At 47.2% G+C, this 17451-nt stretch overlaps 1 protein-coding gene across 2 annotated transcripts in view; it reads left to right on the top strand.

The window, feature by feature from the left end:
* Styxl2 (serine/threonine/tyrosine interacting like 2) overlaps positions 1–17197 on the top strand; it is a 29498-nt gene extending 12301 nt beyond the window's left edge. For both annotated transcript variants that reach the window (XM_076941537.1, XM_034513253.2), the window contains exons 3-6: positions 3791–3885; positions 5462–5693; positions 7671–7888; positions 13993–17197. In XM_076941537.1, coding sequence (XP_076797652.1) covers positions 3791–3885; positions 5462–5693; positions 7671–7888; positions 13993–16745 — 3298 coding nt within the window. In that variant the 3' untranslated portion in view covers positions 16746–17197. The remainder of the gene's footprint in view (positions 1–3790; positions 3886–5461; positions 5694–7670; positions 7889–13992) is intronic.
* Positions 17198–17451: the final 254 nt, after the last annotated feature.

Below are 17451 nucleotides of genomic sequence, written 5' to 3'. Positions count from 1 at the left end.
TGTTCTGTCCCTGGTCCTCACAGGATCATGGTCATTTCATGATGCATTTTAAAATGCATTGGGACAACTTTAAGAGTCCCCACAGTCTTAATAATTCCAACAGTGTTGACTAGTTCAAAGTCTGTTCAGAAACTCAAGGTAAAGTTTTTGTTGTGACCTCTAATAAAAACAAACAAACAAACAAACACCAAACACTCATTCATTATTTTTTTAAAGAATTATTTATTTTATGTATATGAGTACACTGTTGCTGTCTTCAGACACACCAGAAGAGGGCATCTCATCCTATTACAAATGGTTGTGAGCCACCATGTGGTTGCTGGGAATTGAACTCAGGACCTCTGGAAGAGTAGTCAGTGCTCTTAACCACTGAGCCATCTCTCCAGCCCTAAACACTCACTTATAATATAAAATAGCAGAGAGTAAACATTACTGTTATGAAAAGGAAGAATATACACAAAGAAAGGAGAACTGTCATCAAAGCAAGTTTACTCTCACCTCAGTGTGTGGCATTCAGGGCATGTGGTGGCATCATTTATGTTCCAGTGAGTTCAGACAACCCTGTCTCTATTCTCTGCCCATCTTCAGCTTTCAGGGGCTCTGTCTCAAGCCAGATCTACTGGGCCCTGCAGCTTTCCTCAGTAAATGTTAAGGGTTCCTGGTATCTCCAACACTCTGGGGTCTCTATTCCAGCTTAGGCGTCACCTCACAGCTCGACACCAGGCCACGCCAGAACTTCCTCTGGGGAATCTGACTTTGCTGCCCCTGGCCTAGCCTCTCGGGTTTTCTCTAGAACCTTGGTATAAGCCTCAGTGACTCTGTAGTTCTGATGTTCTGCATGCTGACAATTTCAACATGGTCGACATCAAGTTCTGCTATCTGGTAAGGACATAGCCAGGATCCCTTGAACTATGGCTACAGGGGCCTCTGAGTGCTTGAATGGCTGCAATAGGGGGAAATACTTCCTGATGAAGGAAACCTAAAGGCGCTCTCTGTTTCGATCTCTTTCGTTACTCTTGCTTAAATGAAATTTAAGTCTCTGAAATTAGTTTTCTTTATCAAGAAGGGTCTCATTCTCATGGCACCTAGCCTACCACCCATCCCAGTGTGAAGCCAGTGCTTTCCTTACGTTGTCCTAGGCTCCTTAACAGCTGCCACCACTTTGTCCACAGCATTTGCCTTATCTTAAACTTTATCTTAAACCTTTCACTTATTCACACTTCTTTCTTCATCAAGTTGTATGTTTTTCGAGTCTTGCTGCCCCAGCCTTTGCTCTGGATTTTCACTGTAAATCTGGCCAAAGTCAGTCAACAATAACCATGCCATAGCCTACATGTTCTGCTGTCTCAAAATTACCATGCCAGATTAATTAGCCCATTATTTTTTACCTCAAATGTTCAGGACCCGGACAAAAAGCCTCCAGATTCTTTTCTGGAGTGTAGCATGCACGCACCTCTAACCCAGTCCCCAACAGTCCCTGTTCCCATCTGAAACTCACGAGCAGAGTTTCTGTTGTCCTCAGTTTGCTCAGCATTCTAGTGCTCTGAGCTCAGACTGGAGCAGCCCATTAAGCCCTTACAGCACTGCAGTTTTGTTCACCCACAATGCACATCGTAAGTCAGTTGCAAAGTCTCTAATCACAGAAATGTGATTTAATTGATACCAATTTTCTTTTCCTTTTTTAAAAAAGACTTTATTTATTTTATGTATATGAGTGTTCTATCTGCATGTACCCCTGTATGCCAGGAGAACACATCAGAACTCATTATAGATGGGTGTAAACCACTATGTGGTTGCTGGGAATTGAACTCAGGCCTTTGGGAGAGCAGCCAGTGCTCTTAATCGCTGAGCCATCTCTCCAGCCACAACACCAATTTTCTACATGGCTTATTTTTTCATCATTGTGCCTGAATAACTGACAGGATGACAGAGAGAAAGGTTTTATTTTGGCTTACAGTTTTGGAGAGATGGCAGTCTGTCACTATAGGAAAAGCATTAGCTGTAGGACTGGCTCCATCCTTGGTCATGGGAACGTAGAGAGACGGCACCTCCATAGACCAGAAGACAGAGGGATTAGATCTGAACCAAGGACTAGATCTGAACCTGAGATATGTAAAGCCTTCAAGGTACTTTCACCAGGTAGGACCCATATCCCAAAAGTTCCATGACCTTCCAAAACAGCATCATCAACTGGGGGCCAGATATTCAGACATGAGTGCTTCTGGGGACATCTGACTTCTACACAGTAACTCTGAAGCTGTATTTATATTTGGAAATGCACTTCCTGTTCATAAGGAGTGCTTGAGGCTAAGATAGGAATGCCCCCAATGACCCATTGCTATTGGGAACTTTGGTTGGAAAGTTCTCATTAAGCCACAGTGTGATGTTCCTTGGACCACATAGGCAGATCTGGCCATGCTCTGGGCAGAGTCACAGGCTACCTCTTCCCTTTAGGAGGCCTTTTTTCCCCTTGCGTAGCTGACAGTGAGAACACTAGCCTTCCAAGAGTATACTCTGGTCTCACGGATTCCTACAAGAGAGGTTTTCTGATAATCAATTCATTCCATTCCAGCTTACCTTAAATATTCTCTATTCAGTGCAGCTAGATTTTTTTTTCTCAGCTCAACTTTATTTAGCTCAAATCCATCCTTCGATGCATGATTTCATTTCCTTGACCTGCTTTCCTATGTCTGCATCTGTATTGGGCCTGGGAACCTGCCTGGCATTGCCTTCTCTGATGAACTCATCTCACTGTGGCAACTTAAATGGTACTGGTGTATTGTGCTGAAGACAAGGCTAGACCTCAAAGACAAGGCTGGACCTCGATCACTACTGCCCTGTTTGCATCTTCACTTCACCATTTGGAGCACAGTCTTCAGCTCCCTGATCATACTTCTTCATCTGTGACAGAAGAGTAACAGTAACTCTACCCAGTGGGACATTTGTCAGCATTACATTCCCAGAAGGCACTTGTTCTCCACTAAGTCATCCAACCCACTTTTTAAAATCACTGTTCCTAGAGGCAAGACTAGATGACTGAGGAAACCCAAGGGCCTCTAGTACGTGGAAAACAGAACTCAAGCAGGGTGCAATAGATTCACCGGTGAACCTCACAGCAGTCCTAAACTTTGACCTGCCCTAAGTCCCCATGCTCCTCAGTGCTCCCTTTCATACAGCCACTGAATAACTTCCCAGAAATATTTTTACCCACATTTCTTTATTGATCCCTTGGACTCAATTTGGTTCTTGATCCTTTGAGCTCAAAATCAGGGCTTGTGAATTGAGCAGTCCTGTGACATTACACTTCACCTCCCTATGAGCAGGGAGAAGGTATTGGGGATGGAAGGAACAATGACAGCCTGTCCAGCCTTCCAATCCCTCAGAACCCTATAGAGGCACAGTTGGTGACATTCTCAATCATACTGATGGCAGAAGGTAAGAGGAGAGAGATGAACATTAGCACATGGAAGAGAGTGGAACCCTAGGGTCAGCCCTCCAGCCACAGACATGCTTTTCTTTCTACAGCCCAGACTACCACATCTTCCCATACCAACCCAGACTCAGGTGACACTTCAGACAGAAAAAAATCAATGGGTACCCAAGGGTACCAGTGGGTACCAAACTACAGCAAACCCATCACCCAGCATTCCCAGGTTCTCCAAACATAGTGCGGGCTTCCCAGACATCTCTCATTGTTTTCCACACATAGCTAAAATCAGCTTTCTACTTTCAGAATGCCTTCATGCAAATGCTTCCGGGCTGATCTCCCACATGTATCCTTTTCTCCTAGGTACTCAGTGGTCTCAGATGCAGAAACTGAAAGCATTTTCATGGAGCCCATCCATCTCTCCTCAGGTGTAGCTGCCAAACAGATCATCAGTGAAGGTAACACAACTAACATCTGAGTGAGCAGAGGGAGGGCCCAATAGCCAACAGAAGACCTTTGTAGGGGGCCCAATGGAAGGGGAAGGCTTTCCCGTTCAGTGCCACCCATCACAGTGAGGAGAACAGGTATCACAGAGACAAGTGTGCCAAACCCACCTCAATAACGTTCACGGGAAAGGTAAACCAATCAGATACCATATAAATGGTTCTCTAGCCCACAGCCATGGAGGAGAATGGCTCCACTCTGACCCCAGAGCTGTTCACTTTGATTTTTGTTAACTTCAAGGAGTGGGAATAGAGGTGGGTGTAGAGGGGCTTGTGGTAGACACAAACCCAAAAGCCCAAGAAATTGAGAGGAATGAGGAATACCCAGAGAGTTCTGTTCACAACGATGTTCACGTTTAGTTCTCTATCCATTCTGCTTAAGAATGGGTTTTAAATCTGTCATTAAAAGCTGATAAAATGGGGCCAGGGAAATGTCTCATAGGTTAAGGGCACTCATCACGAAGGTTGGTGACCTGAATTTGATCTTCTGATCTTACATAGTAGAAGGAAAGAACCAACTTCCACAAGTTGTCCTTTATCTCCACTGTGGTGTGTGTGCCCCCCCACACACACACACAAACTAATTTTTTTTAACTTTACATTGATAAGATAGGTTGACATGAGGAAAATTATGGGAAAACAGGGTGGGTCACAACGGTCGGATTTACTCTTCAAATTTCAAGGCAGACGGCAAACTGTATTTCGTTCATGACTACTCATCATGATGGAAATGTGTAGGGGGTTGGCTTTGTTTGTTTCCTAGGAAGTTTGGGCCAGCCATCTTTCACAAATCTACTCTTTCCTGCTCTCCTGTAACTTCTCTAAGTGGTCAGCCTCACCTCTGAGGGGGTTGAGCCAGAGCAAGGCAGCAAGCTGGTGACAGACCAATCTTGTCCGAATGACCCTGGGTCCTGGGGTGAGATCAAACTTCCCACCCTCCTGCGAGCAAGGCATCAAGGGCTGCAGAGAGACAAGAACTGCAGACAGAGAGGCCGGAACCTCAGGAATTTGGGTTTCAGTGCTGAGGAAGCAATGAATAAAACACACGAGCAAACAATGTCTCTCAGAAGGCAATGCCTCGTAGATGACTGATAAATTTTAACTTTTCCCAGGAGTATGTGCACTCTAGATGTGATAGGGTGGACCATGTTAGAAAGAGCACCATTCATTCATTTAGTAAACCCTTTGACCATCCGCGTGGTACTGAGCACTGTGTGACTTAAGACAGGAATCATACATACTGTAGATAGTCAGACACCGATGTCTAAGAAGCTATCAGCCAGCTTTACAAAGAAGTGAATAGCAGAAACTAGTTTGGTTTCCCTCCCCCACACCCACCTGCAGTGGATCCTGATACCAAGTGTCTAAAGTCGATGCCACTGTCCTCCCGAGTCCTAATGAACCCCTTCCTGGCAGATCCTCCCAGCATTCCATCTGTGCCGGGGTCCTGGCAGCAAACTAGCCAAGAGAGGCTCACTCAAACAGGGAAAGCTGTTGTGTTCCTAACTCTTCGATACGAATGTCACTTTAGAACTTAAGCCTCGGGGTCTCAGAACAGACACTGAGTGTCCAGGCATGCTGGAGTCTGCTGAACAGCTGCTGGTGGAAGACCTGTACAACCGTGTCCGAGAGAAGATGGATGATAAAAGCCTGTTCAACACCCCCTGTGTGCTGGACCTGCAGCGGGCACTGATCCAGGACCGGCAAGAGGCCCCTCGGAATGAGGTGGATGAGGTCTGGCCCAACATCTTTATAGCTGAGAAGTGAGTGTGGTCCCTGGGGCACGTGGCCCTCAGTCCTTCTCCTTGGTTAATACCTGAGGTGAAACTCCTCTAGCTCATCAAAGGCTCCCATACTTCTGCCATCAAACGGAGCCTGCCTGACCACTTACCCAGGCCTGACTCTGGAGAGAGTCTTCCTACTGACCTGCAGGCAGAGATCCCCAGGCGAAATGAGCCCCTATATTCCTCCTTCCCATGAATGCCCTCCAGCACAGCCCTGCCCTTCTGGGTGTCTTCCTGACATAGGTGCTTGCTGGCTCCATCATTTCTACCGCCCCATCACATCTCTACTAACCAGACAAGAGAACACCAGGAGCTACTCACAGTGCCCATGTGCATGTGCAATCAAGATTAACAATAATGAAAATGTACACAATACAGTAAAAAAAAAAAGTGTGTGTATACAGTGTGGTGCTGGTTAGGTTCTCTCTCTCTCTCTCTCTCTCTCTCTCTCTCTCTCTCTTTCTCTCTCTCTCTCTGTGTTTGTGTGTGTGTGTGCGCACGCGCATGTGCATGCATGTATACATTCTCATAAACTTCACATTAAAAAGAAGTGTGATAGAATGTTAACAGTACCCGAGAGGTGGTTTTGTTCTCTCCTTTGGATTTCTTTTACGCGTCTCCCAGACATTGTTCTTATAACCACAAAACTTGATTTTAAGTTATCCAGTGCCTGCTGAAGTGAAAACAAAAAGCCGTCACATTCCATCTCTTCAGGGTCTTCTCGGTGCATAATTGGTACTAGTAGGCTATTTCGAGAAACTAATTTTTGCTGATTCATTGGCTACTTAATGAGACATCTTCCTGATGCAATTACCCTTAGATCCAGAATCGAGAGATGGAGGTTAGGGCCCCAGGGCAGGCAGTGTGGAGACAGCTTTGGATACTGGGTCTTATACTCTGTCACAGAGTCAATCAGTTGCCCAGAACCTGATTTTCAGATCATCAAGACCTAAGTGACTTCCGACTAGATGTCCAGGTCCAGAAGCATTTATTCCGTGGTCACCAGACATCTCCAGAGATCCTTAGCTAAAGGCCTCTGCAGTTCTTTGAGCAAAGCTGTCCTCAGGGGCTTTTCAAATTGATCTCACTTCCAAAAGAAAGAGCCCTGAACACCAGACCTTGTTTGGTCTTTTTCTCCCTTTCAAGCCCTGGGTAAAAGCTCTTGAATTCATTTTTATAATCTTCAAACAGATATAAAAGTAACTGCCCTTTCTACCGCTTCAGTTTATGATAAGGATAAAATAAAATAATGTGTGTTGGGGGGGGTTCTGGGAAAATGCAGCATGTAATGCCAAGCACAAGACTCTATTTATTTTTATTTATTTGTTATCTTATTTATTTAATATTTTGTATGTATGTTTTATCTACATGTACATCTATACACCATATACATGTATGAGGCCAGAAGAGGGTGGTCAGAATGTAAGACTTCTATCTATCTATCTATCTATCTATCTATCTATCTATCTATCTATCTATCACTTTAAATATATCATTTGCATGTTTTGTCTGCATGCATATCTATACACCATATACATGCTTGATGCTAGAAGAGGATGTTGGATCTCCTGTAGATGGTTGTGAACCACCATGTGGTTGCTGGGAATAGAACCTGGGTCCTCTGGAAGAGCAGCCAGTGCTCTTAACCACTGAGTCATCTCTCTGGCCCCCTAATTCTACTTTCTATGCCACCTTTATGCTGTGATGCATGTACATTCCCAATATACATTAGCCTTACTTCCTTCTCCCCTGCCCTTCCCCAACCAATCCCCTGTCTTTTTTCTATCTTGTTGTAGCCCAAAGCATTGGCCCCTCTTTTATTAAAGGTGTTAACAGTGAGCCCCAGACCACAAGGGGCATAAAAGGGAGCACTAGCCCAGCTATGTACTCCCATCGTACTGGTAATATATCTTTCTAGTTCTGACCCTGGCGACCATGCCCTGCCTCTTGTTCCAGAAGCGTGGCTGTGAACAAGGGGCGACTCAAGAGGCTGGGAATCACCCACATCTTGAATGCTGCACACGGCACAGGTGTCTACACTGGTTCTGAATTCTACACTGGCCTGGAGATCCAATACCTGGGGGTAGAAGTGGATGACTTCCCGGAGGTGGACATCTCCCAGCATTTCCGGAAGGCAGCTGAGTTCCTTGATGAAGCCCTGCTGACTTACAGAGGTGAGCAGGTCCTGCAGGTTCCAGGCTGTTAGAAATTCCCCGGGGGGGGGGGGGGGATGTTATAAAAACTTCCTGATTGCCTGGGGATGTCTGTCTTCATGTGGTTGCTTTCTCTGAGAAGGGAAAGAACGACCATTCATCCTGTGGGTGACTATTAAGGGCCGAACATTCGGAGAGTACTGTTCTCCCACTGTCCCGAGGTTCAGTAGGCATTACACTAGGCAATGAGGGGAGGGGAAATTAAAGAAGGAGGGACAGAGGTGGGGAAGAGGGGAAGAGAAAGTAGGAAGAGGAAGGAAGGGGGTGAATGCAAGGCAGAAAGTAACTAGAGTGACACCCTGGAGTGGCAGGCTCTCTCCCTGGGGGCACTGGGGAAGACCTGACTAAGAGCAGGACTTTTAAGCTCCAGCTCCGTGGGGAAGAGGAGCTAATCAGGGGGAAAGTAGAGGCGCACTCTTGGCTAAGGGAATAGCTAGTGCAAAAGCCCCAAGCTGGATGTGTTCAAGAATCAAACGACTGGGCAGAATTAGCAGAGCACAAAGGGCTGAGAGTCGGGGACAGAGTCAATGGGAAAGCGAGAGTGCCCATGGGGATGACAGGACTCTGAGGTGACTGATGGCCTAGGAGTCATTCCTCTGCCTTAGAGAATGGCCAGGTAGGAAGGAGTGATGCAGGACCATGGCTGCTGAGTGAGGCATTGTGGGACTAGACGAGTCCATAGGAGTGCCCAGGGTTCTGTACACGTCTCCATGACAGGTTTGTGCCCCTTCAAGGACCACAGCCTGGCAGTAAGCATGCGGGCTTTGATGTCCAGAGGCCTGTCCTGGAGTCAATGAGTAACTAGCTTTGCACTTGGACTGTTCGCCTTGCCCCAGGAAGCACAGCATCCTTATACATAACTAATGCTAATGTTACTGTGAGGGATAAAAACTTAGAAACAAATTTATGTAGCAAACTGCCTGCCCCATGACAAAAGTTTTAAAAATCACTGCCATCATCATAAGAATATTATTGATAGTGATTCAAGGAAAGGGCATAGCCTGCCACCACCCATGACCAGTACTGGGAGCTTCTAATGGAAAATACCCACCCACACAGAATATGTGAATGTGTATAAATTTTATTACACACACATACACAAAGAGGTTTTTTTTTTTTTTTCTTTTGATGCTTTAAAAAAAAATCCTGAAATTTTTGTTTGTTTGTTTTAGAGAGACAACATCTTACTCTGTAGCCTGGTCTGTATTATAACTCATTATGTAACCCAGGTTGGCCTTCAACTTGAGGCAATCCTCCTGCCTCAGCCTCTTACACACCAGGATTACAGACATGAGCTACTCACCTGGCTTACTTTTTAAGATGCAGATATATATTGCGTGCATCAATGTCTGTGGCAAGGAGCCTTTGCTCCTTTGCTTCCCGCAACCAGGGGCTAGCCTCCTGTCAGAAAGGGCTGGAAAGCAGAGCATGGGCTGTGGATGCCATGTGGCCATCATAAAGGAGAACATGAATTCTGTAGTAGAATGGGAGCTTTGGCAGAAGTTAGATCACAGCTGGAGCAGGCTGTGTAGGAAGAAGATGGGGCACTGGAGCAGGAAGTTCCCTGCCTTTGGCTTCTGGAGGGCACCCACCTAACCTCTAGAATTCATGCACCAGTGCAAATCTGCTTAGGTCAGCGGTTCTCGACCTTCCTAATGCTGCGACCCTTTAATACAGTCCCCCATGTTGTGGTGACCCAAAACCAAAAAATTATTAATTTTACTACTCATATGAATCGTAATGTAAATATCTGATATGCAACCCCAAAGGGGTTCTCGACCCACTTAGGCTAAACCTTGGCCCTTGTGCAAGGAGCCCCAGCCCCACCTTGCTGGGGCTTCTCCTCTCCCTATTCTGGAATTGAGCCAATGCCTCCTGCAATCTTCAGAACAACCTCCCCTTTACTCTAGGATGCACTGGTGGAAGGAACACCGGTTTCCATCACAATGGTCCCATGATGGGTGTTGCTGTTTTCATTTTACACACTGGGAAGCATAGACCCGTCCTAGACAGGTCCTCTGGCTTTGCCTCTGTGTGATAATAAAATCCTCTTATCCCAAAGAGATGGCAAATGTGTGTAGTACAAGCACATGGGAGGATGAGGATAAAGGATTATCACGACTTCCAAGCCAACCTTAGCTATGTAGCAAGTATCAGGCCAGGTGCCACTACATACCAAAACCCTGCATCAAAAAATAATAAATACAATAAACACATACAGGGCCAGGGGGCATAGATTTTGCTAGCAAGTGCAAAAATAGCTCCAAGTCCTCAGAAAAGCATATGCTAAAGGAAGCCATGCTACCAAGAGACACAGGAAAGAATGTAAAGACAGGACCCCAACACGGTCTGAGGAAACACCAGACAATCACAGGGCTCCTGGTTTCTGGTTTCTTTCTCCCTCTATATCAGATAAGAAGGCTGCTGTTAGCTAGTCATCTGCTTCAGGCCCGTTTCCAAGCCCTGGAGAGTTTGTCTGGCAGACTCTGGTGCTCTGGCTATCTACCCTGAGTCCTACTGTGAGTTGAACGGCCTCTGGGCAAGCACTTTTTCCTGGGGTGTGGAGAGGTATGTTCTGAAGAAAGAGAGGGAAATGGGTTGGGAGGATACAGTACAAACACACAATTTAAAGGGAAAAAAGGCAGACTAAGGGGTAGGTAAGGTGTAGACACAGTCTTGCTCAAGCCCAGTGTTGCTTCCGGTGGTGCTCTTAAATCTTTGAAACAGGGCCCTTATCCAGATGGGCCTTCCACCCACCAATCATCCCAGTTGCTAAACAAAGCGACGGTTGTATGTCGGCCATCTTCCTGGAGCCATTTTATTGATAGAAAGTTTTCATCTTTGTCAGTGGTGATGGTGACAGAGGCACAGCTCCATCCCATTACCCACATCAGCCTGAGGCGCTCCCTTAATCTTTTGGGGACCTCCACTGAGGTAAAAGTCAGATCCTTGACACAAAAGAATTTCAGGATGAGCCAGGATGAGGCAGGCTTGGTATTTATTAAAAGACATTTTTAACACATTTCAAAACAGGGGTTGATAGAACGAGAGGAGCTTAAGAAGAAGGCGAGGCACCCCCAGGAGCCAGCGTTGACTGCTCCGACAGTGCCACTTGGCACACACACACACACACACACACACACACACACACACACACACACGGTTCTGGTAGGGCTCCAAAGCTATTATCTTTAAAGGGTTTCGAGTTTAAATGAGACCACAGGGTGGTTCCTGAGGGGCACCGGACAGGATTGCTGTTGATAAGGTAAAACTCTAGATCCCTGGGGATGCAGGATTAAGAGTCTTCACTATAAACAAAGTTAATAGACTTGTTTGATATCCCCAGAAAATGTCTGGGAGAGGAATGAAGCCTGTCCCAGGTCATATACATCCAGGCCTTAAATCTATGTCACTGCTATTTTTAACCCTATGCCCATATATGAAAGGAATGCTATCATTATGTGGGTAATCTTTGCAGCACTGTTACATAATGCTGGAGCTCTTGATCCCTGTTGGCGAGAGACTTCAATGGGGGCTCATTCCCATTCCCATGTCCCCATCATTTTCCCTATCTTCCTGCCTTGCTTTACTAATATGGTTTTACTTTGCTACGGAGGGTGCCCACTGGAGTTGTGCTCAGTGCCTCTTCCTTGGTGCTGTGGATCAAACCCAGGTCCTCCCAAATGCTAGACCAGCTCTGTCCCGTGAGTGCTCCCTTTGCCTGGGCCCTGCACATAGCAGAGAAAAGGGAAAAAAAAAAATCCTGCTCTTGCTTGGATGAAGTGAGTAGAAACCCTAAGGCCCAGCTCACCCTGCCTCTCCTTGTCCTTCAGGCTGCTTCCCTGAGGTTCTGCAGAGGAATCCCAGGAGCTAAGAACACAGCAAAGGAAGATTTGTCTCCACTCCAACCTGCTTTCTGCTAGACTGTGTCTAAGTAGGACTCAATAGCCTTATGACAAAGACTAGGCAGTACTGTCCTGAAAGTGAGCTAGCTTGTCAAAGGACAAGTGCAAGCTCCTGATCCTAAGGGCAGGAGGCTGTGAGCTGGCCAGAAGGTTAAAAAAAAAAAAAGACCCTCGGTGAGGCCCAGGAGTGGTAGGAAGGGCTAGAATTGGAAACAGAGGCCTTTATTATTTTTGCTCAGCTCACTTACCTCCCTCTAGTGGCTGCTGACTTGTGGCAATAGCAGCCTCACTGGGCCCTGGGTCCTTTCAGGTTTCAGTCTCTGACCTCTGTGACAATGACATGGCCTTTCTGGTGCAAAAAATACAATAATAAAAGAATCATCCCCAGTTCCTATTATCAGATAGGGCTCCTGCCGATTTAGCAAACATCTCCAAAGGCTGTTGGCAACTAGATTGATGGCAGCCAGGAAGAAGGTCTCTAGGGGTCTCAGGCTGCATCTTAAACAGCCATTAGAATGAAGGTACTGACAGAGTGTCTGTCACATTTATGAAAGATGCAAAGCAGAAGGGGAGTCCAGGGGACAACATGTCTGCTGAATGGTACAGCTGAGACTTCCGGAAGCTTCTGTAGGCTGGAAGAACAGACCACATAGACCAAAAGTATCCATAGGGATTTGTGATGTTATCCTTATGCTTAAAACATACTACAAGATGAGAGACATGACTTAGTGGCAGGTGGAATTTTTTTTCAAGTTTTATAGATTTCAGTTGATATAGAAGAATTTAAGATCATTGTTTGACCTGTTGTCTGCACTGCAAGCAATGCTACGGTTTAGATGGCTGAGTGCCCCCTCCCAGGGCTTCCTGACCTGAAAATTAACCTCAGCTGTTTTTTAGATAATAAGGTGGAAACTGGTCCAACACTGGAGTTTGAAGATGCAGCCTTTAGGAAAGGATGAGGATCAGATAAGGTTGTTAGGGTGGAGGTTTCATGAGTTAATCCTGGTAGCTTTTTAAGAGGCAGGCATGAAGGGGGCACACCCAAACACACACACACACACACACACACACACACACACACACACACAAACAAACACACACACAAACACAGAGACACTTGCTATCTTTTATCGTCTGATGCTACTGCCTCAGGACTCCACCAGCAGAAAGGCTGTTATTAGATACAACCTCTGGATGATGTACCTTCAGAATCATAAAAAACAAACAAAAAAAACCCCCAACTACTTTCTTTATAAAGTAACCTGCCTCAGGCATTTCATTATAGTAGAAAAAAAAAAAAAACTGACCAGTACAGGTAGCATGAGCAAAGGCTAGGTGTCCAGGACAAGTGACAAGGGAACCTAACTCTATGTGAGTTGTCTAAACTGGAAATACCTTGTTCTATCCTGGAAATAATTCCTCATGAAAACAAACAACTAACTAATAGTTCAATGGTTTGATTTAATGTTTGGGAGAGAACAACTATAGTCAAGAAGGAAATGCTTAAAAGACTCAGATTAGCCAGAATGAAAAACAAAGCAAATATGATAGTAATGTCTGTAAGGGCCTTTGTACTTTGTGAGGGTCTGATTCATGCAAAGATCAGCACAGAAGCGCTGGAGGCAGTAGGTTATACTTTATCCTAATATATGACAAATTCTCCAAAAATTAGGTGGGCCCCCGTGGAAGGAGGAGTGTGTATCTGCGGAGCTGTGAGCCAGTGAGTTCAGGGCCCAGATGGCAGGGATGTGGCTTGCAGGATGCTGTAAAGGGAAGTTTCCCCAAGAGTTACCAATGCTGTCAGCATCCTGCAGGGCCCAGATGGTGGGGATGTGGTTTGCAGGATGCTGTAAAGGGAAGTTTCCAGCTTTGTGCTCTTGTCTTCTGCCTCCCAACTTCCTTAATCTCTTCCTCTCTAAGACAAGGATGAGTTTGTGGGGAGAAGGTGAAAATGAACCCCAGTGTTTCAGAAGTGACAACAGTGGGGGCGGGGTACTCTCTCTGACATCCGTGGGGCAAGTCCCTGTGTAAGTTGAGCACAAATGAACAGTCAAAGCAAACACACCAAGTTCAACACATCGAGACAGCACGCTAGAAAAAGACCATGAGGAAACCCAGAAATTGTATCATTGTCTCTTGTGTTCGTTTTGATTTTTTTAGGGAAAGTCCTGGTCAGCAGTGAAATGGGTATCAGCAGGTCAGCAGTGCTGGTGGTCGCCTACCTGATGATATTCCACAGCATGGCCATCCTGGAGGCCTTGATGACTGTGCGAAGAAAGAGGGCTATCTACCCCAATGACGGCTTCCTAAAACAGCTGCGGGAGCTTAACGAGAAATTGATGGAGGAAAGGGAAGAGGAGGATGGTGAAGAGGAGCCTGAGGAGGACGCCGGGAGCACGCTGGGTGCTAGAGTAAACTCATTGATGGTGGAAGAAGAAGATGATGCCACCAGCCACCTGAGTGGTTCCTCCTTGGGGAAAGCCAGCCAGCTCTCCAAGCCAGTCACCCTCATTGATGAAGAGGAGGAAGAGAAGCTCTATGAGGCATGGAGGAAGGGGCAGGGCTTCCCGGAGGGGGAGGCTGCTCAGGGTAGAAAAGGTAGCTGTTTTACATCCTCGGCACAGGATGGGGACGACTGTGAGGATGAGGATGTGGAAAGGATAATCCGGGAGTGGCAGAGCCGAAATGAGAGGTACCAAGCCAAAGGGCGCAAGCAGTGGAATCGGGAGGAGGATGAGAACTCCTGTACCAGCAGAAGGCGCAGACACAGGCTAAGCGAGAGCAGTGTCTCCGAGAGTGTGAGCAGCCATGACATCCAGGTCCTGAAGCAGCAACTGGAGAGGAGCAGCCAAAGTCGCGGCAGAAGACACCGCTCTGACTCTGAGTCCTCGGAGAGCACCTGGGACATGTGGAATGAGAGGCTGGCAGAGATCGAGAAGGAGGCTGCCCGGAAGTACCACTCCAAGAGCAAGAGGGAGGAGCTGGATGCCGATTATTCAGAGACAGGGAGCAGGGTCCGAGAGGATGACGAGGAGAGCCTGTTGTCCGAGGCTAGCTCCTTCTACAACTTCTGCAGTAGGAACAAGGACAAGCTCACTCCCCTGGAAAGGTGGAAGGTTAAGAGAATCCAATTTGGATTTCACAAGAAAGACTCAGAGGCGGGAGACGGGAACAGTGAACATGGTACAGAAGAGGCCGCAGGAGAGAAGAACCTTTCTGATGTCAACCTGACAGCCTACCAGGCCTGGAAGCTGAAGCACCAGAAAAAGGTGGGCAGTGAGAACAAGGAGGAGGTGGTTGAGATGAGCAAAGGAGAGGACACAGCCTTAGCTAAGAAGAGACAACGGAGACTAGAGTTACTAGAGAGAAGCAGGCAGACACTGGAGGAGAGCCAGTCCATGGGAAGCTGGGAAGCAGATAGCTCAACTGCCAGCAGGAGCATTCCCCTGTCTGCATTCTGGTCCGCAGCCCCCTCTGTCAGTGCGGATGGGGACACAGCGTCAGTACTCAGCACCCAGAGTCATCATTCTCACCTGTCTCAGCCTGCAAGTAACATGCCCACCACACCCCTGCCTAACCTGCCAGTGGGGCCTGGAGACAGCATTTCCATTGCCAGTATCCAGAACTGGATTGCCAGTGTCGTCAACGAAACCCTCGCCCAAAAGCAAAATGAAATGCTCTTGTTGTCCCGATCGCCCTCTGTTGCAAGTATGAAGACAGCTCCAGCAGCCAGCTGCCTTGGGGAAGACCAACTCTCCGTGCTCAGCACATCCCTGAGTGGCTGCTTCCCGCCTCAGAGCCAGGGGAGACCCAGCTCCGACGTGCAGTCTGTGCTGTCCTCCCCCAGCTCGCTGACCTCCAGGGCTGAAGGCGGTGGGAACAGAGTACAGGGGACCAGCAAGCCCATCTACAGCCTCTTTGCTGACAATGTGGACCTGAAGGAGCTCGGCCGGAAGGAGAGAGAGATGCAAATGGAGCTGCAGGAGAAGATGTCCGAGTATAAAATGGAGAAGCTGGCCTCTGATAACAAGCGTAGCTCTCTCTTCAAGAAGAAGAAGGCCAAGGATGACGAGGACATCAGCATGGTTGACAGAGACGAGGACACAGACAGTGCCATTGGAAGCTTCCGGTATTCCTCCCGCAGTAATTCCCAGAAGCCTGAGACAGATGCCTCCTCCTCTCTGGCCATCTCTGATCACTATAGAAATGGCCGCAGCGTGGGCAGCGAGATGGATAGTAATATTAATACGTGGCTCAGTGGCCTCAGGATGGAAGAAAAATCTCCTCCTCAAAGTGATTGGTCTGGAAGCTCCAGGGGGAGGTATACCAGGTCTTCGATGCTCCGGGAAACGGAGTCTAAATCCTGCAGTTACAAGTTCTCCAAATCTAGGTCACAGGAACAGGACACCTCCTTCCACGAAGCCGATGGCGACACTGTGAGAAACACCTCACGGTTCTCATCTTCCACCACCAAGGAGGCCAGAGAGACGCACAAGTTCTCCAGGTCCACATTCAGCGAGACCTCCAGCTCCCGAGAGGAAAGCCCAGAACCCTATTTCTTCCGTCGGACCCCTGAACCCTCTGATGGGGAGGAGTCCCCGGAGCCAAGGCGTCCAAACTGGACCAGGCCCAGGGACTGGGAAGATGTAGAAGAGTCATCTAAATCAGACTTCGCTGAGTTTGGGGCCAAGAGGAAATTCACCCAGAGCTTCATGAGGTCTGAAGAGGAGGGAGAGAAAGAAAGGACAGAAAACCAAGAAGAAGGGAGGTTTGCATCTGGGCGTCAGTCCCAGTATCGGAGAAGCACAAACCGGCAAGAGGAGGAAGAAATGGATGATGAAGCCATCATTGCCGCTTGGAGAAAGCGGCAAGAAGAAACCAGAACCAAACTGCAAAGGAGGAGGGAGGACTGAGCTGAATGAGGCCCACCTTGGAGACACTGGGAACACAGGAAAAAGCCATTCAACCTTACACAGGGCTTGAGAACAGCTTACCATGACCTGCCAAGGCTTGTCCAGGTGGACAGGCTCTTCCAGATGTGCAAAAATGAAAGTATCCAAGTAGAAAGGGCCTGGACATACAGTAGGGTGGAGAAGAGAGAAGAGCCATGTGAGGCCCAAATTCTGGACCAGGTGACACTTTCCATCACACAGGCCCTCTCAGCTTTCGTGTTTCCCTTCTGTATTTGTTAGTGTCCATCACGGATTAGAGGAGTGAGTCTACAAAGCCACTGAGAAAGACTTACTTACAGACTGTGGTTCTCTTTGTTGAGGTTTTGTAATGAGAACCAGGCGATCTATTCTGTAGCCGTTCTGGCATCTCCCTGCCAATGCTTGGCTGTGATGGCTTCTTTTCAATGTTCTGGATCGGCATTAAATTAATATGCTGTCAAATATTTCTCCATTCTGGTCATTTCTAACTCTGAGACTCATGGAGCCTGGTGCTTATATACTTCTCCTGTGTATTAATTCAGCATCACATCACAGTAGACACACAAGACATCACACATCACAGTAGACACACAAGACATCACACATCACAGTAGACACACACGACATCACACATCACAGCAGACACACAAGACATCACACATCACAGTAGACACACACGACATCACAC

Source organism: Arvicanthis niloticus, chromosome 10, assembly GCF_011762505.2.
Source record: "Arvicanthis niloticus isolate mArvNil1 chromosome 10, mArvNil1.pat.X, whole genome shotgun sequence".
NCBI classification, from domain to species: domain Eukaryota; kingdom Metazoa; phylum Chordata; class Mammalia; order Rodentia; family Muridae; genus Arvicanthis; species Arvicanthis niloticus.
This window is presented reverse-complemented; position numbering and strand designations above follow the sequence as displayed.